At 45.2% G+C, this 24866-nt stretch overlaps 2 protein-coding genes across 4 annotated transcripts; one reads left to right on the top strand and one right to left on the bottom strand.

The window, feature by feature from the left end:
- Nucleotides 1–12400: 12400 nt before the first annotated feature.
- On the top strand, nucleotides 12401–17027 carry LOC125521092 (putative respiratory burst oxidase homolog protein H). Of its 2 annotated transcripts, XM_048686143.2 has the most exons (15): nucleotides 12401–12931; nucleotides 13298–13460; nucleotides 13540–13588; nucleotides 13676–13789; nucleotides 13871–14293; nucleotides 14406–14792; nucleotides 14880–14975; nucleotides 15090–15205; nucleotides 15285–15387; nucleotides 15494–15582; nucleotides 15677–15827; nucleotides 15905–16054; nucleotides 16147–16275; nucleotides 16369–16447; nucleotides 16565–17027. In XM_048686143.2, the coding sequence occupies exons 1-15, from the start codon at nucleotides 12592–12594 to the stop codon at nucleotides 16672–16674; spliced, it is 2499 nt and encodes an 832-aa protein (XP_048542100.1). In that variant the 5' UTR covers nucleotides 12401–12591; the 3' UTR covers nucleotides 16675–17027. The 2 variants fall into 2 exon arrangements, with proteins under 2 accessions (XP_048542100.1, XP_087382616.1); XM_087526490.1 differs by having other exon boundaries at nucleotides 12514–12931; nucleotides 13540–13789.
- Nucleotides 17028–20256: 3229 nt separating this feature from the next.
- Nucleotides 20257–23501, bottom strand: FMA (basic helix-loop-helix (bHLH) DNA-binding superfamily protein). Of its 2 annotated transcripts, XM_048686159.2 has the most exons (4): nucleotides 23245–23501; nucleotides 22502–23149; nucleotides 20709–21212; nucleotides 20257–20623 (listed from the first exon to the last, which is right to left on the bottom strand). In XM_048686159.2, the coding sequence occupies exons 1-4, from the start codon at nucleotides 23254–23256 to the stop codon at nucleotides 20534–20536; spliced, it is 1254 nt and encodes a 417-aa protein (XP_048542116.1). In that variant the 5' UTR covers nucleotides 23257–23501; the 3' UTR covers nucleotides 20257–20533. The 2 variants fall into 2 exon arrangements, with proteins under 2 accessions (XP_048542116.1, XP_087382617.1); XM_087526491.1 differs by lacking the exon at nucleotides 23245–23501 and having other exon boundaries at nucleotides 22502–23170.
- Nucleotides 23502–24866: the final 1365 nt, after the last annotated feature.

Raw genomic sequence — 24866 nt, forward strand, 5'->3', positions numbered from 1 at the left:
GGTCCAGTGTGGTACTTTGCAAAGCAAGTACCACCTAGGATCCTTCTTTTGAGCTGAAAATTTATGAAGACATTCCTCTTAGTAGATGATCATCCTCAGCCAAAACTCACGCCTATTGGCCATGTGCATTTCCCGTAGCGCTAATCAAACACTTGGCTATTAATTCATCTTTGAGCATAGGTCGGTCTCCTCGTGAGATTCTTCTGTTGTAATTTTCTTCCTAGCACCTACCTGGGGAGTGCCCAACCCACTAGACATGCCTAGACCTCCCAGAACGCATGTCAACACCAAGGTCACGCGGTGACCACGCGGTGGGCATGCGAGTTTATGCGCTTTGGAGTTGGGGCTCTAGGCCACCATCCAAAACTCGACGTATCGCCACCAAACCATGTATTTATGCTTAAATAGATACTTATGTAACTATAAATGATTTTTGGGAAAAATAAAGAGCAAACAATAAGGTAGCTACAGTTCAAATTTGTCTAATCTCCTCTTAGGTTACCAAATGGATGAAGCGAAATCTTGTGTGACCCAGTAGCGTAGCACGGGCATCCTACTAGTTAGTATGATAAGTATGTGTTAGGTTTGTCTAGTCCATCAATGTCGGTAAATGTGTTGTGGTCTATGAATGTGTATAGATTTTTTTAAATTTTGTTCGCCGTTGCAACACTTGGATTATTTATTAATATAACCCAGCAACGATGCTTCCATTTTAACACATGTACTAGTGTGCTAAAACTACTACTGTACCTGCTTCTTCTTAGCCTGAGTAGTACATCAGACTTGCATTAACTTGTGTTAATTGTATTAACTTGTAGCCTAGTCACTGCAGTCATCTTGTGCTTTTATCTTCTCTATGATGTCATGTGCCTTTGAGTCTACTTATTGAAGACCTTATGCTCATATATCTTTTTAGTCCCTCTATTTCCATAAATGTGACATTGTTTTGTTTCTAAATACTTGACACATACAAGTTTGAGGGCACTATCCTAAACCCCTGTTATGATCTCTATGTTCTATTTTGTTTGTTTATACAAGTGTTTATGGGGTGCTAAATCTGATGGGAATGGCGTCAAGGTTCAGAATATTCAGTTTTTGTTTTACTTCAGTTCATGTTGAGTTCCATAACAGAACTGCTTGATGTTGTTGCCTGTGGTGTTGGGTTTCGTACTAATTTCAAAAAATTTCCTACGCACACGCAAGATCATGGTGATGCATAGCAACGAGAGGGGGAGAGTGTGATCTACGTACCCTTGTAGATCGACAACGGAAGCGTTAACTTAGTTGATGTAGTCGTACGTCTCCACAGCCCGACCGATCAAGCACCGAAACTACGGCACCTCCGAGTTCTAGCACACGTTCAGCTCGATGACGATCCCCGGACTCCGATCCAGCAAAGTGTCGGGGAAGAGTTCCGTCAGCACGACGGCGTGGTGACGATCTTGATGTTCTACCGTCGCAGGGCTTCGCCTAAGCACCGCTACAATATTATCGAGGACTATGGTGGAAGGGGGCACCGCACACAGCTAAGAATATGATCACGTGGATCAACTTGTGTCTCTAGGGGTTCCCCTTGCCTCCGTATATAAAGGCTCAAAGGGGGGGGGGCTGGCCGGCCAAGAGGAGGCGCGCCAGGAGGAGTCCTACTCCTTCCGGGAGTAGGACTCCCCCCTTTCCTAGTTGAAATAGGATTCGCGGAGGGGGGAAGAGAGGAGAGAGAGGAGGAAGGGGGGCCGGCCCCCTCTCCTTGTCCTATTGGGACCAAGGGGAGGACGGGCGCGCGGCCCATCTATGGCCACCTCTCCTCTCTTCCACTAAGGCCCACTAAGGCCCATATACCTCCCGGGGGGTTCCGGTAACCTCCCGGTACTCCGGTAAAATCCCGATTTCACCCGGAACACTTCCGATATCCAAACATAGGCTTCCAATATATCAATCTTTATGTCTCGACCATTTCGAGACTCCTCGTCATGTCCGTAATCACATCCGGGACTCCGAACAAACTTCGGTACATCAAAATGTATAAACTCATAATATAACTGTCATCGTAACCTTAAGCGTGCGGACCTTACGGGTTCGAGAACAATGTAGACATGACCGAGACACGTCTCCGGTCAATAACCAATAGCGGAACCTGGATGCTCATATTGGCTCCTACATATTCTACGAAGATCTTTTATCGGTCAGACCGCATAACAACATACGTTGTTCCCTTTGTCACCTGTATGTTACTTGCCCGAGATTCGATCGTCGGTATCCCATACCTAGTTCAATCTCGTTATTAGCAAGTCTCTTTACTCGTTCCGTAATACATCATCCCGCAACTAACTCATTAGTTTCAATGCTTGCAAGGCTTTAGTGATGTGCATTACCGAGAGGGCCCAGAGATACCTCTCCGACAATCGGAGTGACAAATCCTAATCTCGAAATACGCCAACCCAACATGTACCTTTGGAGACACCTGTAGAGCACCTTTATAATCACCCAGTTACGTTGTGACGTTTGGTAGCACACAAAGTGTTCCTCCGGCAAACGGGAGTTGCATAATCTCATAGTCATAGGAACATGTATAAGTCATGAAGAAAGCAATAGCAACATACTAAACGATCGGGTGCTAAGCTAATGGAATGGGTCATGTCAATCAGATCATTCAACTAATGATGTGATCCCGTTAATCAAATGACAACTCTTTGTCCATGGTTAGGAAACATAACCATCTTTGATTAACGAGCTAGTCAAGTAGAGGCATACTAGTGACACTCTGTTTGTCTATGTATTCACACATGTATTATGTTTCCGGTTAATACAATTCTAGCATGAATAATAAACTTTTATCATGATATAAGGAAATAAATAACAACTTTATTATTGCCTCTAGGGCATATTTCCTTCAGTCTCCCACTTGCACTAGAGTCAATAATCTAGATTATACTGTAATGATTCTAACACCCATGGAGCCTTGGTGCTGATCATGTTTTGCTCGTGGAAGAGGCTTAGTCAACGGGTCTGCTACATTCGGATCCGTATGTATCTTGCAAATCTCTATGTCTCCCACCTGGACTAGATCCCGGATGGAATTGAAGCGTCTTTTGATGTGCTTGGTTCTTTTGTGAAATCTGGATTCCTTCGCCAAGGCAATTGCACCAGTATTGTCACAAAGATTTTCATTGGACCCGATGCACTAGGTATGACACCTAGATCGGATATGAACTCCTTCATCCAGAGTCCTTCGTTTCCTGCTTCTGAAGCAGCTATGTACTCTGCTTCACATGTAGATCCCGCCACGACGCTTTGTTTAGAACTGCACCAACTGACAGCTCCACCATTTAATGTAAACACGTATCCGGTTTGCGATTTAGAATCGTCCGGATCAGTGTTAAAGCTTGCATCAACGTAACCGTTTACGATGAGCTCTTTGTCACCTCCATACACGAGAAACATATCCTTAGTCCTTTTAAGGTACTTCAGGATGTTCTTGACCGATGTCCAGTGATCCACTCCTGGATTACTTTGGTACCTCCCTGCTAGACTTATATCAAGGCACACATCAGGTGTGGTACACAGCATTGCATACATGATAGAGCCTATGGCTGAAGCATAGGGAACATCTTTCATTTTCTCTCTATCTTCTGCAGTGGTCGGGCATTGAGTCTGACTCAACTTCACACCTTGTAACACAGGCAAGAACCCTTTCTTTGCTTGATCCATTTTGAACTTCTTCAAAACTTTGTCAAGATATGTGCTTTGTGAAAGTCCAATTAAGCGTCTTGATCTATCTCTATAGATCTTAATGCCTAATATGTAAGCAGCTTCACCGAGGTCTTTCATTGAAAAACTCTTATTCAAGTATCCCTTTATGCTATCCAGAAATTCTATATCATTTCCAATCAGTAATATGTCATCCACATATAATATCAGGAATGCTACAGAGCTCCCACTCACTTTCTTGTAAATACAGGCTTCTCCGAAATTCTGTATAAAACCAAATTCTTTGATCACACTATCAAAGCATTTATTCCAACTCCGAGAGGCTTGCACCAGTCCATAAATAGATCGCTGGAGCTTGCACACTTTGTTAGCTCCCTTTGGATCGACAAAACCTTCTGGTTGCATCATATACAACTCTTCTTCCAGAAATCCATTCAGGAATGCAGTTTTGACATCCATCTGCCAAATTTCATAATCATAAAATGCGGCAATTGCTAACATGATTCGGACAGACTTAAGCATCGCTATGGGTGAGAAGGTCTCATCGTAGTCAATCCCTTGAACTTGCCGAAACCCTTTTGCGACAAGTCGAGCTTTGTAGACAGTAATATTACCGTCGGCGTCAGTCTTCTTCTTGAAGATCCATTTATTCTCAATAGCTTGTCGATCATTGGGCAAGTCAACCAAAGTCCACACTTTGTTCTCATACATGGATCCCATCTCAGATTTCATGGCTTCAAGCCATTTTGCGGAATCTGGACTCACCATCGCTTCTTCATAGTTCGTAGGTTCATCATGATCTAGTAGCATGACTTCCAGAACAGGATTACCGTACCACTCTGGTGCGGATCTCACTCTGGTTGATCTATGAGGTTCAGTAGTATCTTGTCCTGAAGTTTCATGATCATTATCATTAGCTTCCTCACTAATTGGTGTAGGTGTCACAGAAATAGTTTTCTGTGATGCACTACTTTCCAATAAGGGAGCAGGTACAGTTACCTCGTCAAGTTCTATTTTCCTCCCACTCACTTCTTTCGCGAGAAACTCCTTCTCTAGAAAGTTTCTGAACTTAGCAACAAAAGTATTGCCTTCGGATCTGTGATAGAAGGTGTATCCAATAGTCTCCTTTGGATATCCTATGAAGACACATTTCTCCGATTTGGGTTCGAGCTTATCAGGTTGAAGCTTTTTCACATAAGCATCGCAGCCCCAAACTTTCAGAAACGACAACTTTGGTTTCTTGCCAAACCATAGTTCATAAGGCGTCGTCTCAACGGATTTTGATGGTGCCCTATTTAACGTGAATGCAGCCGTCTCCAAAGCATAACCCCAAAACGATAGCGGTAAATCAGTAAGAGACATCAAAGATCGCACCATATCTAGTAAAGTACGATTACGACATTCGGACACACCATTACGCTGTGGTGTTCCGGGTGGCGTGAGTTGTGAAACTATTCCGCATTGTTTCAAATGTACACCAAACTCGTAACTCAAATATTCTCCTCCACGATCAGATCGTAGAAACTTTATTTTCTTGTTACGATGATTTTCAACTTCACTCTGAAATTCTTTGAACTTTTCAAACGTTTCAGGCTTATGTTTCATTAAGTAGATATACCCATATCTGCTTAAGTCATCTGTGAAGGTGAGAAAATAACGATATCCGCCACGAGCCTCAATATTCATCGGACCACATACATCTGTATGTATGATTTCCAACAAATCTGTTGCTCTCTCCATAGTACCGGAGAACGGCGTTTTAGTCATCTTGCCCATGAGGCACGGTTCGCAAGTACCAAGTGATTCATAATCAAGTGGTTCCAAAAGTCCATCAGTATGGAGTTTCTTCATGCGCTTTACACCGATATGACCTAAACGGCAGTGCCACAAATAAGTTGCACTATCATTATCAACTCTGCATCTTTTGGCTTCAACATTATGAATATGTGTGTCACTACTATCGAGATTCAATAAGAATAGACCATTCTTCAAGGGTGCATGACCATAAAAGATATTACTCATATAAATAGAACAACCATTATTCTCTGATTTAAATGAATAACCGTCTCGCATCAAACAAGATCCAGATATAATGTTCATGCTTAACGCTGTCACCAAATAACAATTATTAAGGTCTAATATTAATCCCGAAGGTAGATGTAGAGGTAGCGCGCCGACCGCGATCACATCGACTTTGGAACCGTTTCCCACGCGCATCGTCACCTCGTCCTTAGCTAATCTTCGCTTAATCTGTAGTCCCTGTTTCGAGTTGCAAATATTAGCAACAGAACCAGTATCAAATACCCAGGTGCTACTGCGAGCATTAGTAAGGTACACATCAATAACATGTATATCACATATACCTTTGTTCAACTTGCCATCCTTCTTATCCACCAAATACTTGGGGCAGTTCCGCTTCCAGTGACCAGTCTGCTTGCAGTAGAAGCACTCAGTTTCAGGCTTAGGTCCAGACTTGGGTTTCTTCTCTCGAGTAGCAACTTGCTTGATGTTCTTCTTGAAGTTCCCCTTCTTCCCTTTGCCCTTTTTCTTGAAACTAGTGGTCTTGTTGACCATCAACACTTGATGCTCCTTCTTGATTTCTACCTTCGCAGCTTTCAGCATTGCGAAGAGCTCGGGAATAGTCTTATTCATCCCTTGCATATTATAGTTCATCACGAAGCTCTTGTAGCTTGGTGGAAGTGATTGGAGAATTCTGTCAATGACGCTATCATCCGGAAGATTAACTCCCAGTTGAATCAAGTGATTACAATACCCAGACATCTTGAGTATATGCTCACTGACAGAACTGTTCTCCTCCATCTTGCAGCTATAGAACTTATTGGAGACTTCATATCTCTCAATCCGGGCATTTGCTTGAAATATTAACTTCAACTCCTGGAACATCTCATATGCCCCATGACGTTCAAAACGTCGTTGAAGTCCCGGTTCTAAGCCGTAAAGCATGGCACATTGAACTATCGAGTAGTCATCAGCTTTGCTCTGCCAGACGTTCATAACATCTGGTGTTGTTCCAGCAGCAGGCCTGGCACCCGGCGGTGCTTCCAGGACGTAATTCTTCTGTGCAACAATGAGGATAATCCTCAAGTTACGGACCCAGTCCGTGTAATTGCTACCATCATATTTCAACTTTGCTTTCTCAAGGAACGCACTAAAATTCAATGGAACAACAGCATGGGCCATCTATCTACAATCAAACATACATAAGCAAGATACTATCAAGTACTAAGTTCATGATAAATTTAGGTTCAATTAATCATATTACTTAAAGAACTCCCACTTAGATAGACATCCCTCTAATCCTCTAAGTGATTACGTGATCCAAGTCAACTAAACCATGTCCAATCATCACGTGAGATGGAGTAGTTTCGTTGGTGAACATCACTATGTTGATCATATCTACTATATGATTCACGCTCGACCTTTCGGTCTCCGTGTTCCGAGGCCATATCTGTATATGCTTGGCTCGTCAAGTATAACCTGAGTATTCCACGTGTGCAACTATTTTGCACCCGTTGTATTTGAACGTAGAGCCTATCACACCCGATCATCATGTGGTGTCTCAGCACGAAGAACTTTCGCAACGGTGCATACTCAGGGAGAACACTTCTTGATAATTAGTGAGAGATCATCTTATAATGCTACCGTCAATCAAAGCAAGATAAGATGCATAAAAGATAAACATCACATGCAAACAATATAAGTGATATGATATGGCCATCATCATCTTGTGCTTGTGATCTCCATCCTCGAAGCACCGTCGTGATCACCATCGTCATCGGCGCGACACCTTGATCTCCATCGTAGCATCATTGTCGTCTCGCCAATCTCATGCTTCCACGACTATCGCTACCGCTTAGTGATAAAGTAAAGCATTACAGCGCGATTGCATTGCATACAATAAAGCGACAACCATATGGCTCCTGCCAGTTGCCGATAACTCAGTTACAAAACATGATCATCTCATACAATAAAATTTAGCATCATGTCTTGACCATATCACATCACAACATGCCCTGCAAAAACAAGTTAGACATCCTCTACTTTGTTGTTGCAAGTTTTACGTGGCTGCTACGGGCTTAAGCAAGAACCAATCTTACCTACGCATCAAAACCACAACGATAGTTTGTCAAGTTGGTGCTGTTTTAACCTTCACAAGGACCGGGCGTAGCCACACTCGGTTCAACTAAAGTTGGAGAAACTGCCATCCGCTAGCCACCTTTGTGCAAAGCACGTCGGGAGAACCGGTCTCGCGTAAGCGTACGCGTAATGTCGGTCCGGGCCGCTTCGTCCAACAATACCGCCGAACCAAAGTATGACATGCTGGTAAGCAGTATGACTTATATCGCCCACAACTCACTTGTGTTCTACTCGTGCATATAACATCAACACATAAAACCTGGCTCTGATGCCACTGTGGGGTTTCGTAGTAATTTCAAAAAAAATCCTACGCACACGCAAGATCATGGTGATGCATAGCAACGAGAGGGGGAGAGTGTGATCTACGTACCCTTGTAGATCGACAACGGAAGCGTTAACTTGATTGATGTAGTCGTACGTCTCCACGGCCCGACCGATCAAGCACCGAAACTACGGCACCTCCGAGTTCTAGCACACGTTCAGCTCGATGACGATCCCCGGACTCCGATCCAGCAAAGTGTCGGGGAAGAGTTCCGTCAGCATGACGGCGTGGTGACGATCTTGATGTTCTACCGTCGCAGGGCTTCGCCTAAGCACCGCTACAATATTATCGAGGACTATGGTGGAAGGGGGCACCGCACACGGCTAAGAATATGATCACGTGGATCAACTTGTGTCTCTAGGGGTTCCCCTTGCCTCCGTATATAAAGGCTCAAAGGGGGGGGCTGGCCGGCCAAGAGGAGGCGCGCCAGGAGGAGTCCTACTCCTTCCGGGAGTAGGACTCCCCCCCTTTCCTAGTTGGAATAGGATTCGCGGAGGGGGGAAGAGAGGAGAGAGAGGAGGAAGGGGGGCCGGCCCCCTCTCCTTGTCCTATTCGGACCAAGGGGGGGAGGGGCGTGCGGCCCATCTATGGCCACCTCTCCTCTCTTCCACTAAGGCCCACTAAGGCCCATATACCTCCCGGGGGGTTCCGGTAACCTCCCGGTACTCCGGTAAAATCCCGATTTCACCCGGAACACTTTCGATATCCAAACATAGGCTTCCAATATATCAATCTTTATGTCTCGACCATTTCGAGACTCCTCGTCATGTCCGTGATCACATCCGGGACTCCGAACAAACTTCGGTACATCAAAATGTATAAACTCATAATATAACTGTCATCGTAACCTTAAGCGTGCGGACCCTACGGGTTCGAGAACAATGTAGACATGACCGAGACACGTCTCCGGTCAATAACCAATAGCGGAACCTGGATGCTCATATTGGCTCCTACATATTCTACGAAGATCTTTTATCGGTCAGACCGCATAACAACATATGTTGTTCCCTTTGTCACCGGTATGTTACTTGCCCGAGATTCGATCGTCGGTATCCCATACCTAGTTCAATCTCATTACCGGCAAGTCTCTTTACTCATTCCGTAATACATCATCCCGCAACTAACTCATTAGTTGCAATGCTTGCAAGGCTTCAGTGATGTGCATTACCGAGAGGGCCCAGAGGTACCTCTCCGACAATCGGAGTGACAAATCCTAATCTCGAAATACGCCAACCCAACATGTACCTTTGGAGACACCTGTAGAGCACCTTTATAATCACCCAGTTAAGTTGTGACGTTTGGTAGCACACAAAGTGTTCCTCCGGCAAACGGGAGTTGCATAATCTCATAGTCATAGGAACATGTATAAGTCATGAAGAAAGCAATAGCAACATACTAAACGATCGAGTGCTAAGCTAATGGAATGGGTCATGTCAATCAGATCATTTAACTAATGATGTGATCCCGTTAATCAAATGACAACTCTTTGTCCATGTTAGGAAACATAACCATCTTTGATTAACGAGCTAGTCAAGTAGAGGCATACTAGTGACACTCTGTTTGTCTATGTATTCACACATGTATTATGTTTCCGGTTAATACAATTCTAGCATGAATAATAAACTTTTATCATTATATAAGGAAATAAATAACAACTTTATTATTGCCTCTAGGGCATATTTCCTTCATGTGAAATCTCCTTAGTGTTGTTAAAGCAGCCTTGTTTAATCTTCTTCAGGTTTTCAAGGGGTTTTTGTTTATGATAGCCATGGAGCAGGAAAAACTGACATGCTACTAAAGCTAAGATGGTACTGATTCTGATTCTCGTATCATTTCGTGAACGAAATTTGTGTCTTGTCAATGCTTGCTGGATGCTAGTCATGCTGTGTAGTATAGCTAATTCTTTACGTATCTTTATAACATTCAATAGCTCTTTAGTCCTGCCAGGATAAGGTTTGATGGAAATTCGTCGGAGCCTTCCATTGTTTCCTTGCTTGATGCAACAGATTCGTACCTGCTATGTTTGTGCTTGCTTAGTTTAGCTATTCTATTTGTGATTTGTTATTCTGGGGTGAGATGTGGTATGTGTCTAACTGTTGTGTAGAGATGCTTGTGCTTGGAGCCTTGTTGTATATCTTTGTATCGCCTTCTTTGCAAGCTACCCATTTTGTTTACCCTTTGTATAGTCCCAAAAAGGTTTTCAGGTTTTATAGCAAAGCTGAAGCCTATTGTGTTCATATGTTTCACTGAGGAAAACTTCAAATCTTAGTCTATAGAGAAAATGCTTTGTGTCACATGCTCAATACACTTTGAACTATATACCTGGTTTAGTTTTAAGGAAAAATGGTTCAGTTTTAGAGAAAATGCTCCTGGTTATTTAACACACTTACTGAACTAATCAGCCTACCGACTAACTACCATCAGTATCCACCGAACGGTTGTGGAAATAACTTTTGCTGATAATCCTTTGTTTTAAACAAGTACTAATATTTTGGTAGGACAAGAAGTTTCAAATTCTTATGCTGGTTTATGTTCTCTTTTTAGGTTATGAGAAGATATGCTGCTGGAAAGATGCTCTTAGCAAACTGGAAGGGCTGCAACCAAATCCAATCGACAACGTGGCAGTGGTCTCTGAATATCTAAGCTAGTGATCATCTTTTCAGCGATTCCTTTTCTGTTTGGCCTTCTCGTAGGTAGTGTACATTAGTTGTCTGTTGGAGTTGTGATGACAGTATATCTTTTTTGTTGCTTCGCTGTCGTTTGATATAAATGGCATTCTTTTTAGTTGCTGCTGCTTATGTATACATAATCTGATGAAGATGTACATATATGATATATGATTGTACGGTGAAACAAATATTGCTTTGATAGCAAAATAATAATAAAACTCATCTATTTCTCTGTTGTCCAGTCCTATGAATTAGTGGGCTGAAAATATTGATGGGCTGGAAGAGGCTTTGGCCAAAACAATGCTGGACAAAGATGAAACAAAAAAAAGTCTTAAAAATAGAAAATGGACCGCAAAAAGGCTCAGGCCTAGAAAATGGAAAAGGCTTAGAAAACAAAAGGCCAAATTGTTGAGCTAGGCCCATATAGCTAGCGAAAATTAACGGGCAAAAACATAAAATGGGCTGAATTAATGGGCTCGGCCCATGTAAAACCCCCAATTGGAACGGGCTGATTGTAATCAACGACCTTCTCATTTGGTCGCAATTTTGCCACATCAGCTTGCCACGTCAGATCCGACGTGGCCTGGACAGACAGCTAGCGACCAAAACCGAAGGTCATAGAACCAATGACCTTTTGTTTTGGTCGTAAACGTCTAGGACCTTCTCACAGAGAAGGTCGTTATTTCAGTTTACGACCGCCAGGTTTTGACCATCTGTTTTTTGTCACAAAAAGGTCACAGATGAAAACAATGACCTTTCAGTGATCAATAGTGATGGTCGCAAATTGACATATTTCTTGTAGTGCTCGTTCTGGCGGCGGATATGGTCGTTCGGTTGCCCATGGAACTCGATGTAATCTATAATACATAAATAGTTGATCCCCACTAAGTCTAATTCTCTCAACATGCAGCCCTCCACATCATCAAATATGACACGTCATCATCCACCAGAACTATTTTGTAGGACATGCATACGCCAATTTAATTGTTCCATCTCCAATATCCAACATACATGCATACCCTTTGTTTACGTATAATTACTTTCAAAAGTAATAGCTTTCGATTTAGGTCATTCCATTCATATAGAATGTGTCCAAAATTAATCTTTAAGCTCCCGCAGCAACGCGCAGGGAAATCACCTAGTTTTTATTATGTTTGGGGCGCTTTGCACTTCCGGTGAATCTTTATAATAGATTTGATATTTTTACAAAAAATATATATTAGTAACTTTGACCTAGAAAAATCTCAGAACTTTATTTTTTTTGGGACGGAGGGAGTATTTTTTTTTACTTTTCAGGAGTGTTTTGCTACTAATAAGAACTTTTAGATCACTCTACGTCCGAACGCTTTTTCCACAAAAAAAAGTTGGGCGCGGCGCTTTTGGCGAATGGCACCTACCAGCACTCACGTCGCACAGTCACGTCTGGCTGTGCAGCGCAGGGCAGACTCGCGTGGACGGCACGCCACGGCCACAGGTGCCCGTGCCACGCTCTCATCTCAGGTCCAAACAAAAGGAAGAAGAGACACGCCGAGCGGCAGGCTAGGCTCGTCCGGCCTTGCCGCGCATGCAGTGCAACGGCTAAAATTGGCGCGACCCCTCTCCGCAACACGCGCCACAGTTCTCCTCGCTTTCTCCTCCCCTCCCCCCCTCGACTCCCACCTTCCAAATTTACTACGCCCACCAGCGGCCTCGCATTGGGCTTGGGCGGTGGTGCCATCACCGGTGCAGCGCGCAATGGCGTCGTCGTCGGAGGGGTACGTGGACGTGCCGCTCGGCGGCGAGCATCATAAGCAGCCGCCGCCGCAGCCGCACCCGTACTCGGCGCCCACCATGCGGAAGCAGCCGTCGCGGCTGACGTCCGGGATGAAGCGGCTGGCGTCGAGGGTCACCTCCTTCCGCGTGCCCGACATGGGCCTCAAGCGCACCCACTCCAGCGCGCAGCCGGCGCTCAAGGGCCTCCGCTTCCTCGACAAGGCCGCCGCCGGCAAGGACGGCTGGAAGTCCGTCGAGAAGCGCTTCGACGAGATGAGCGCCGACGGCCGCCTCCACCAGGAGAACTTCGCCAAGTGCATCGGTACGTCCGTTTCCCCGATCAACCGGCCGTCCTTTCTTGTTGCCTTCCCGCTCCCGCAATCTCGATGCTCTCTGAATCTCTGATACCTGCTAGCTTGACGGTCCGGCAAAGCATGTCAGAATTCAGCAGTGCTCTGCTCTCTTTTCCAAAACATGTCAGATTCATTTTCAGGTTGGCCAGCAAAGCATTAGCCAGCCACATTGGTTGATCTGGAACGCAATCGTTTATTTATCAGAGGATAATTAGCAATGTATCATCTTGAAACTGAATCTGTCTACATCTGTCTACGTTGGCCAGCAAAGCATTAACCAGCCACATTGTTTCATCTCTGAATATCTAAGCCCAGAACGGCTCTGCTTCTCACAGGCATGGCGGACTCCAAGGAATTCGCAAGCGAGGTGTTCGTGGCGATGGCGAGGAGAAGGAAGATCGACCCAGAACAAGGACTCACCAAGGAGCAGCTCCAGGAGTGCTGGGAAGAGATGTCTGACAACAACTTCGATGCACGGCTACGCATATTCTTTGACATGTAATAAAGGTCTACCTTACCTTCTCTTCGGTTGCGATACCTCACTGCCGGCGTCTTGATGAGATTGTTTTGCAACCAGGTGCGACAAGAACGGCGACGGAAAGCTCACAGAAGATGAGGTCAAGGAGGTCGGTAGCACGCCGTCTCCGGACCTGCCTGCCCTTCTCCACAAAGCCAGCCTCTATGAAATTTCAGGGTTTTCATTCCATGTGCAGATCATAGTGCTGAGCGCGGGGGCGAACAAGCTTGCCAAGCTGAAGAAACATGCTGCGACCTACGCCTCGCTCATCATGGAGGAGCTGGACCCTGATGCCCGCGGCTACATTGAGGTGCCAAGAAATGAAAACTTATCTTCTTCTGATGCAGCACCAGCATGCTTACATATATGCTCATCTTCTGTCCTGATGCAGATTTGGCAGCTGGAGAAGCTACTCCGTAAGATGGTGATGGAAGAGGGGTCACAGGATCAGATGGACCAGGCGTCAACCAGCCTCGCCAAGACAATGGTTCCGTCCAGTCACCGGAGCCCAATGCAGAAACAGATTCACGAGACCGTCGACTTCATCCACGAGAACTGGAAGAGGATATGGTTCCTGGCGCTGTGGGGGGTCGCCAACATTGCCCTCTTCATATTCAAGTTCATACAGTACAGGAATCGGGCCGTCTTCGAGGTGATGGGGTACTGTGTCTGCATCGCCAAGGGTGCCGCTGAGACGACCAAGCTGAACATGGCCCTCATACTCCTCCCGGTGTGCCGAAACACGCTAACAGCACTCCGGTCGACTGCACTCAGCGCCGTCATACCATTTGACGACAACATAAACTTCCACAAGGTACATAGCCCTTGTGCCATTTCCATTCCAGGACAATACAAGGAACATCTTACCGGCATCTGCATCATGCAATGCACAGTACGCCCCCCTTTAACGATCGCAATGTATCCAGGTTATCGCGGTTGGAATTGCAATTGGAGCGGGTATGCATACGGTTGTTCACCTGACCTGCGACTTCCCAAGGCTGGTCTCCTGCCCAAGTGACAAGTTCCAGGAGAAGCTGGGGCCCTTCTTCAACTATGTTCAACCAACATGGGGAACTCTGTTCGCGAGCACTCCAGGGTGGACTGGTATCCTCCTGGTCCTCATAATGTCATTCTCCTTTACACTGGCGACAACCTCCTTCAGGAGGAGCGTCGTGAAGCTGCCATCGCCACTGCACCACCTGGCTGGCTTCAATTCCTTCTGGTATGCCCACCACCTGCTGGTGTTTGCATACATCCTTCTGGTGATGCACTCCTACTACTTATTCCTCACCAAGCCGTGGTACAAGAAAACGGTATTGCTCTTGCTCTCAATTATGTTTGGCAAGAGTAGTTATGAATGTGCATAAATTGAAATTGTAACTTTGGATGTGCTTCTACAGGGATGGATGTACATAGCAGTTCCTGTTATCTTCTATGCCAGCGAGAGAGCCACCAGAAGAGTTCGTGAGAAGAATTATGGAGTGACTGTCATCAAGGTAAGCTATAGATTCTACAAGTATACAACATACAAGTTTCCTCAGTATACATTTTAAAGTGCAAGTATCACAAGAGAACTGGTAATATTATGCATGGTTCTATGTGTCATGCAGGCAGCAATTTACCCAGGAAATGTTCTCTCTCTTTACATGAAGAAGCCATCAAGTTTCAAATACAAAAGTGGGATGTACCTCTTTGTAAAATGCCCAGACGTCTCGCCTTTTGAATGGTACCATCCCATCATCCATATTTTCCAAGTTATGAGTTTTCCAAGGCTTTGGCTTCAAAATTTTCTTCAATGTTTGCAGGCATCCCTTCTCCATCACCTCTGCACCTGGGGACGACTACTTGAGTGTACATATCCGCACATTAGGTGACTGGACAACAGAACTAAGGAACCTATTTGGGAAGGTCAGTAGAAAAAGTGAGGAGGGAGCATAGAAGAAGTACAACTTGTGAGGAGCTTACACTCTATATATTTTACTTAACTGATGAAAAAGTATAATAATTCATGCAGGCCTGTGAAGAAGAAGTAAATTCCAAGAAGGCTACACTATCAAGACTTGAGACCACAGTCATAGCAGAAGGCGCGGACGAGAATACTAGGTGATTATACCTTAAGCTTTCTTAAGGAATTGCTTGAGGATATGTATATAGGCGATATTGCACTAACTTTAGTGACTTGGCTTTCTTTATTTAGATTTCCCAAGATCTTTGTTGATGGCCCTTTCGGTGCACCAGCTCAAAATTACAAGAAATACGACATCCTTTTCCTTATTGGCCTTGGAATTGGTGCAACTCCTTTCATCAGCATACTGAAGGATCTCCTGCACAACATAAAGTCTAATAATGTAACTCAGTCACTAAAAGTTATTTCTCATACATGAGTGCAGATGCACAAAAGCCTAAAATGAATTTGATTCAACAGGAGCAGCAAAGCATGAATGACGAGGAGGCAGGCAGCAGCTTCAAGAGCAACGGGCCAAGCCGAGCTTACTTCTATTGGGTAACCAGGGAACAAGGCTCCTTTGAATGGTTCAAAGGTGTCATGAATGAAGTTGCTGAATGTGATAGCGATGTACTGCTCAACCGAAACTGTTTCAGTAAACAGCAACGTCCCACATAGTTCAGTTTTGTAAAAGAAAAATAACTTAATCTCTTGCTGTACAGAATGCAATAGAGATGCACAACTACCTAACCAGTGTGTACGAGGAAGGAGATGCGAGGTCAGCTCTGATTGCCATGGTTCAATCGCTCCAACACGCAAAAAATGGTGTGGATATCGTCTCCGGCAGCAAGGTTTTTTTCTCCCTCCCTTCTCCCTCCCTTTGTTAACTGCAATAAGATTCAGATACACCATGGTTGCTTCCTTTCCTGACCGCTGTTTCACAGATCCGGACACATTTTGCAAGGCCAAACTGGAGAAAGGTGTACTCTGATTTGGCAAATACCCACAAGAATGCTCGTATAGGCGAGTCACATTTGTTTTTATTTTTTTGTGTGCACCTGATCAAAATTTAAGTGTCGAATCCTACTTAACATTACAAAGATATATATACTAAGATGGTGCTGCATAAATCTTCTGCAGGTGTTTTCTATTGTGGATCTCCGACGCTTACAAAAACACTCAGGGAACTTGCAATAGAATTCAGCCACACGACAACAACACGGTTCCATTTCCACAAGGAGAACTTCTAACTTGTGAGGTCAGCGCAACAAAAAATTCGGTAGCATCGGGTAGCAGTTCTAGCTCTGCAGGTGCCAGAGGGAGCTGGGGCATATATTAGTGTACAAACTACATGGAGTGAAAAGCATGTGGCGTTAGTTATAGCTGCTGCCACACATAGATAGGGGGAGGAAAGCCATGTATTTATATTTTCGTTCGTCAGTGAGATTGCTTCTTAGAATAATTCAGACCTTGAACAGGTGATTGGCTCGGTTCAAAATTGATAGGATCAAGTTTGGATTGGCTGAAAATTAAAGTGAGCCATTTACTCATTTTGTTGTAACAAAGATTACCCTCCGAATCGGATTCGTTAGCTTGATAAAAAGATTGTGTTGTAAACCAAGTAGGAGCATTTCAAGTCAATCTGCCCATTTCTTTTCAATTGTGAACGATGCTCCATTTATTGGCTGGATATTTGGGAATAATCCCCTTTCCACGGATATAGCTAGCACCTTGCATTGCACGCAAGCACATACTACTACATACAGACGAAGAGGAATCCCTGGTTGCCGTCGGTCAATTCCGGGCGCCCAGAGGCGCGAGCCCTATCGTCGAGCAGCCGCAATGGAGCGGGGAGGGCAGCATCCAGGATGGGTAGTAAGAAGAGAAGAAGTACAGCCCAAGCATCCGTAGGGGGTAGGAAAGGGAGGAGGGTTCGGTGGCTGACCTTTGTTGCGGCAGAGGCACCGGCGGCGGCGGCGGCGGCGGCGTGAAGCGACCGTGATCTGACGAGAAAGCCGGGAAGCGCCGGCCACCGTTAGGGGCTTTTTGCTTCGTATAGCAGGGACACTAGCTGTTTGATAAAATGCCAATGTGGACAGGCCAGTGAACCAGTGATGCAACAACACTCGCGCAAGCAATTTTTGTATGCATTTGCAGTTGTAAGACATAGTTTGAGCCAAATACATGTGAAAATGTGGATTTTTGGGTTTGGGTCCTAGGACGCCTGTTCATAAGGTCTGGATCCGTAGTTTGAGCCAACCAGTTCCGGAACAAATTCGATATACTACTAGGCACCTAGGCGGAGGTAGACTGAAAGCTATACGAATCAGACGCCAAACCAAAAGGGTAAACAGGCAGGAAAGAAAAGGATGTTGAATTATTTTCTCTTGGTCACCGAAACAACATTTTTACATTCCTACCAATTATATGTTTAGCTAGATTTTGATTGATGAGGATTACCCCGGTGCATAAAACCACATGAGAATCTTGATTTCAATCGACACTTTGGTCTTTCAAATGTGTTGTCTGCAAAAGATGGAGTATGTGTTTATGAGATCCACGTACATGAATTTGACTATGAAAACATCATTAATAGTGAACCTCCAGTAAAATACTCACTTTGTACCATAATATATGACGTTTTGGCAGTTCAATGGTAAATTTATGCTAGGTTGATAGACATCTATCTATGCACTAAATGTACCACACCTATTTATCAACAACCCAAGCCTGTCGGAACTAAATGTTCAATGACTTGCCCCAAGAACCAATGCAGCATAAACATCTTTCCTCTACACATTAATATACAGACTCGGGGAGTGAAGAGCTAATGGGGTATCCCAACAAGATATCTAGTATCTCTATAAAATCACGGAGAGTGGAGATTCAAATCCGTCATACACATAAATATCTCTTAAAGCTCACACTCAACAGACAAAGTGGCCTAAACTATCCTATTTGTACCGCATCCTCCTTAGGAAGCAACAAATAATACCGAAGTTAAGACAGAACAACAAAAAATTATCAATGTATGAGTCCTCAAACATTGGCAATATATCTCCTTGGATGACCCCCGACAATGGCCCCGACACCTATTTTTCCAAAAACTTGTCAATACAGTGTTTTCTTCGGGAGAGAGTTGGGGTGTATCGTAGGTAATGCCCTCATCCATTGTTATTGTTACAAAATGGGACAATAGAGAACCAAAAATTTCCTTATAATAATTGATGGTGTAAGCTTATAGACATTGGTCCTCTCAACATGCTCTAATTGGAAGATTTTTTTCCGATGCTTGCCACTCACAATCAAATGGGAAAATCTTGTATTGTTATCCCCTTCCCAAGCGCTTCTAACCTTAGCAGGTTGGGCGCATTTGATCTCCTCCTCGCGCATTACCTCCCGCTTGACATAATATGCTGCCGCACTTACAGGGAATGATTCTGCTTTAATGTCGGAAGCTTCAACGAAAGCAATCAATTGATCCTTTTCTTTCTTATAAACACCACTCAAACTCTTAGCGTAGCCCTGAAATAATTTTCTCAGATGTCGGATCTTAAATTTCCACTTCAACCTTGGTGTCCTTCCTGCCCGGATCATGCATGACAACTCAAATGACAAAGCGGTCTTGTTCCCCACATCAACAGCCTCATCGAAATCCAAAAGAGGGGGGAGGGGGAGGAGGAGGTAGTTTCTGGCCAGAAATACTCCTCTAAAGTGCCCACATGGGTACCAGAGGAAACTTGTCAAGATATGATCCAACTTCTCGTACGTTGCTGTTTACAGACCGTTAGCCGAATTATACCATCGACCCGAAAGAGCTATCTCAAATCTAGGTTTTCAATAACAGCATCGAACGTAAAGGGTCATCTAGCGTCAAAGTTATCATTCCTTCCGTGTCCTGTCTCTAAATTATACTCTCTTTGTTCCTTTATCTAAGGTGTATTATTTCTGACATGATGACCAAGGCACATAAATATTAATAATTTAGGACGAAATTACTCTTGTCTAATTCGTTGATTAGCAGCAAGTAAATCATTTAGGCTAGGAAAGGAAGAGATACACACAATCGGGAGAGGGATACATTCCCTTTTTTCTCTAGAAGTAGACACATGCAATCGGGGGAGATATACTTTTCTTTTCCTAGAGGGTCAAAAACGGAATTATGAAAAATTAGAAAAAATGCATCTTACATTGTGGAATTTTATCAAAAAACAAACACACCTTACATAAAGGAACGGAGGGAGTATTAAAGTCTCCAACACCAATACGGGTAAAGATTCATAGCCACAAATCACAACTCAACCCAACTAGGAAAGCAGGTTTAAGATCTGATTGGGCAGCCCCATATACTGCCACCAAAACCAAAATAAAGCCATCAACTCTCGAATACACATGAATTTTGACAGCAAAATCACCCACCTGCATTTTTCAAACCTCAATCGTTGCTTTATTAACAACCATCAAAATGTCACCGGATCTCTTTTGTTTCATTCTCTTGCAGTTAATACCATGATTGAAGATGAAGAGATCAAAAAAATTTCTCGCAAAAATAAAATAAAAAATACCAGTCCATGAATTATGTCTACTAATAATAAGTTTTTTTGTTGCTTGCCCTTTTTTTCTTCTAATTTTGTTTCATTCTCTATGAATCAATAGTAGTTGTTATTCCCAAATCCCTTCCCTTTTTTATGTGTGCTAATCACTTGAGTTGAATATCTTTCGAGTAGGCTCACCAATTGGCGTAGCAGGGACACCACGTTAAGAAATTTAATAGTTCATTCACCAAAAAGAAAAAAAAAACATGTTAGTTCTTGGTCGCAAACGAAGGCTGGTAAAAAAATTAAATGAAATATTTGAAAATTCAGATAACTTACATATAGACAACCCCATTATAGAGTATATATGGAGTCACTCATTGTACATCTAATCAGTTTACATGCATACGAGAGTGAAGAAGGAACATTGTATATCGTCATACAGATACAATTAAGCACAAGTACTCGAGGGAGGAAAAAATATAATTAAGCGCACAATGTACGTATAGAATTTGAAATTAATCGAGTCGAGATCGACAACAGGAGCTCAATCCTGAGTAAAGGGATGGGTCGGTCATAACGTGTAGTTGACGTCGATGAAGCTGAGGATCTGGTGGACGGCGCCAACGATCTCCTCGGCCGTGAATCTTGGCTCGCTCGTGATCTAACATCAGAAGCAGCAATTCAATCCCGCGGTCGATAATCTGATCTGCATTCAGTTTGTACACAAAATGAATGCTCGTGCGTACCTTGACGTTGAAGGAGTAGAGGACGGTCTGCTCGATGGTGGTGATGTTGGTGTGGAGGATGGACATGTGCATCTCCTCCAGCACGGCGATGGTCTTGATCAGCTGCTCCGGCCGGCGGCGAGACAGGACCTTGATCACCGCGTCCTCGCCCAGCACGCGCACCTCGATGTCCGCCAGGCTCGACTTGTTCTCGGCCACCTCCTCCCGGAGCCCGCCGCCGCACGCGTCGAGGTCGATCATCACCTTGGCTCCGGCGGCACCGTCACCGTTCCCCGCCCCGGGGAACGAGAGGCTCGGGGAGACGTAGAACGGCGCAGCCTCGTGCCCTTGCGGCGGCGGCTCGTGGATGGATGTCGCCGGCACCACCGGGGCGGACGCGTCAGCGACCGGCCGTGGCGTGTCGCCGTACAGGCGCCGCCGCTTCTGTGACTCGAGGCACTGGATTAGCTGCTCTAGCTCACGTATGAACTCTATGGCTCCGCCTATGATGGATGCTTGATCTCCCTGCACGGCATCGTGCCATATGTTACCAAAGTTATAGGGGGTCATGTATTGTATGGTGTATGGATTAGGTTTTTTAGGGGAATATTGTATGGATTAGGTGTACTGGACCTACTGGTATATCAGGCACTTCGTTAGCTTCTTTAGAAATTACACAAATAAACTCTAAGGCAGACTGATAACATTGAAAAAAAAGCATCTAACTAGCTAAGTTTGTTTTTTGCGGGTAACTAGCTATGAAATTTTAAAGGGAGTGCCTATGTCTCCGTCGCCTAAAAGTTAACAAATTCATTGTCGATTTTACAAAATTTATTCAACTCTCGGAAAATGTTCATCGTGCTACGAAAACTTGTTCATTCAGTAAAAAGGGTAGTCATAATTTTCAGAGCTAGGGGAAGATAAAAACTTGCATGAATCTCATCATCAAGATCGACAGTCCTCAGTGTTGACTGAAAATTAGCAAATCCAAATTTTAAATCCATGCTTTGGAAGACAAAATAGTACTCTCGGCTTGGGAGAATATTAGGTGCTCCCATGCTCCAAGGCCACGTGGGCCATTGGATACGAGATCCATTGATCATGGTCGGAGGCTTTGTAAATTTGCAAAAAACCGCCTCGAGAGTCCCATATTTGTGTGCATGTTCTAGGAGTCTCACTATGACCAGTAGATCTGAGATCCAACGGCCCACATGGCGCTGGAGCATGGGAGTATGTCTCAACACATGATATTCAGGGCTATCCAATTCTAGTCTGCTTCGTCTGCCACCCTTTGTTTTGATAACAAAAGAAAACCTTGAGCATGTAAACCCCAAGTTAACCCTAACATCGTCAAAGTAATTGAGGTTGGCTTCAAAGTAGAGGAAGGAAGAAAAAAAAAACACGACGATCGATGCAAATCGCACTGACATATCTTAAGCGAGATTTTTTTTGTAACCTTGAAATTCCTGTCCAGATTTGAACTAGTTCCAAACCAAATTTAAATTAAACCAAATTTCTTTAAAATCAGTGCAATTTGATAGATCGAAATCCGAAAGAACTTCATTTTTTATAGATATTTCCGCGAGGTCTGGAATTTTTATGTTACCAAAAGTTCAATCCCTCGTGACTCACGTGATGTCTCATATAGCACCATCGACTTAGACATAAGAAAATCTTAGGCTTAATTGGAACTACCATAAGTTTAAGTTTGGGTTCTTATAATTCATATGAAAATCAAATTGTTCGTTGAAATGTCACTGCAAGCGATGAACTATATGTTGCAATGGTAGCGAGTAAGATGTGCAAACATATACCCTTTGGACGTAGGATCCTGGCATGAGGGACCTGAGGACCCTGAGGTAATCGTTCATCTGTCGCCGCCGGTTGCGCTCGACGGCGATGTGCGTCATCCGCTGGCTCTCCACCTCCTCGCTGGTCTTCGTCGACCTGGGCCGCTTCCGCCGCCCGCTCTTCGCCTGCTCCCCGCCAGCCTTCTGGCCTACCCTGCCGCCACCGTCGGACTGCTGCACCAGCGTGGTGCTCTCGGAGACGCCGCCGCCATGATCGTGCGGGCCTCCTGATCCGTCCGCCGTCTTGCTGCCCTCGTGCTCCGCCGCGTGGTGGATACCTGCGCCTCCGCGGGGATCAGGGTCGTCCGAGCCGGAGAGCTGGGACTGGAACCTGAAGAAGTAGCTGTCCTCCTCGTCGTCGTCACGGGCGTCGTCGTGGTCGGCGGACGGCTGGTTGAGCGCGAGCCTGGGGCCGAAGTCGGCGAACTGTAGCACGTCGGAGAAGCTGAGCTTGTCCAAGGACACCTGGCCGTGCGGCCCTCCCGGAGGCAGCGGCGTCGTCTGGCCCAGCATGTAGTCCACCATCTCGGCTGCCGCGCCGCCACCGATCGGCTCCTCCGGCGCCGCCCCGCCGTCCAGTTGAGCGAAGGTGTCCAGCTGGTGGCTGCTTCCCTGCTCAGAGCGACCACGCATGGTGACCAACAAACACATCCGAAACTGATCGGCCATGCATGGCCAGGCGGTGCGTGATCGATGCATGCATGTACCTGTTTTTCCATGATCACGACGACGTAGCTTTGATAACCTCACGGCGAGCGCATGCATGCAGCTGGCTCCCGATCTGCGATCACACGCCGGCCTTCATGCGTGCATGCACGGCCGGTGTGCTGTGCGTCCGCCGGAAGAAGAGCCTGCAGTGAACAAGTTGAGGAGGAAGAAGATATCGAGTGGGTTGAAATTTGTGGGCGTTTGTGCACTGCTCTAGAGAGGAGCCTCTCGGACGCATTAATTGAAAAGGGTGGCGGATGAATTCACCGCGCCACCTCCGGAGGATGGAACGGGAGGCTCCGGCCGGCCGGTGAGTTATTTTTCTCACATGCGCCACGCTCCCTGCCTTTGCTTTCTCCACTTCTCCTCTACTTTTTGTGCTCTTTTTCTTGGGTCGACATGTGACGATGCATGGCAGGCCCAGCCCACGGGGCTCAAGAGATCTCTCACTGTTTTATTTTCTTTTGGGTGGTGGCAATGGCAGAACTAGCCAAGGATCTTCAGGGAGCAAGACACAAAAACATGATTGTCTGAGGCCCGAGGGGCAAAATCTTTTTTGAACTTCTTCTAAAATAAAAACCTCGGTCGTCAGGATACGACACGTCGCCAGCATCACAGACTGCTGCAGGGATGAACCAGTCGTTTTGGGCCTCTCTCGGTCGGCAAGGCCTGAGTGGCATTCTGGCCGTAAACAAATTGTCCAATAGGGGTACTAGTTTGGAACAAAGCTTTTTGTTTTGAGGGACTGGCTAGAATTATGAGAATCGCAAGTTTCCGCGATTCTAGATTGCACCGCGATTCTGGGTTGATTTTAGGCGGTTCCTGGGACATAGATGACTTCTTTTATGATCTTGATTCTTTGGACCGTGATTCTTCAGAATCGCATTAAAAGAACTGGTCTTTGGTCATAGCTCGCCCACTGTGGGGTCGGGATGTAAGTCACTTACATCCTGACTGTAGCAAGCAACTTTTAGCAGAATATTTCCACATATTTGGTTACCCCTTCTTTCCTTTTCCCTCAACCAAACAAGTGGCATCCTTGGGAAAAGTGTTTATCCTTGTCCTGTGGTGGATAACCACAAAACCAGATGCCTTCTTACATCCTGACTGTGGGGTTAGTAGAATGTAACTTGTCTAAGGTCATCTTCAACGCGGACCCTCAAAACGTCCGCATACATTTAGACCGTGTGGTCTTTTTGCCATCTGACGCGGTCCCGCCTCCGTTTGCTGGCCGGTCTGGACGTCCTTTTTCTCGTAAACCAGAAGCAAACACCAGAGGGGAGGGGGAGGGGATTCGCGGGGTGTCTAGACCGCTGCCACACCAGCTTTCGACAATCCTGGCATACCCAAAACCATCTTCCTCGCCCGCCCTTTCCTGCCCGAGGCCAGTTGCCCGCATTCATGCCGCTTTAAAGCGGCTGCTCCACATTGATGTTGGCCCAGAGCGGATGTGACCTCTCACTGGCACCAACATTAAAGCAGCTCGCTGGCTGAGGGCACTACCCGTGCTGCATCCCCAATGTATGCGTCTATTCATTGTCGGTGAGACGTATACTAGATGGGGTGGGACATATATCTAACATGCATGTTCAATGCCTGTCTGTCCATTTGCCGCCATTAA

Source organism: Triticum urartu, chromosome 1A (assembly GCF_056163025.1).
Source record: "Triticum urartu cultivar PI428250 chromosome 1A, HENAU_Tu73, whole genome shotgun sequence".
In the NCBI taxonomy this organism is placed as follows: domain Eukaryota; kingdom Viridiplantae; phylum Streptophyta; class Magnoliopsida; order Poales; family Poaceae; genus Triticum; species Triticum urartu.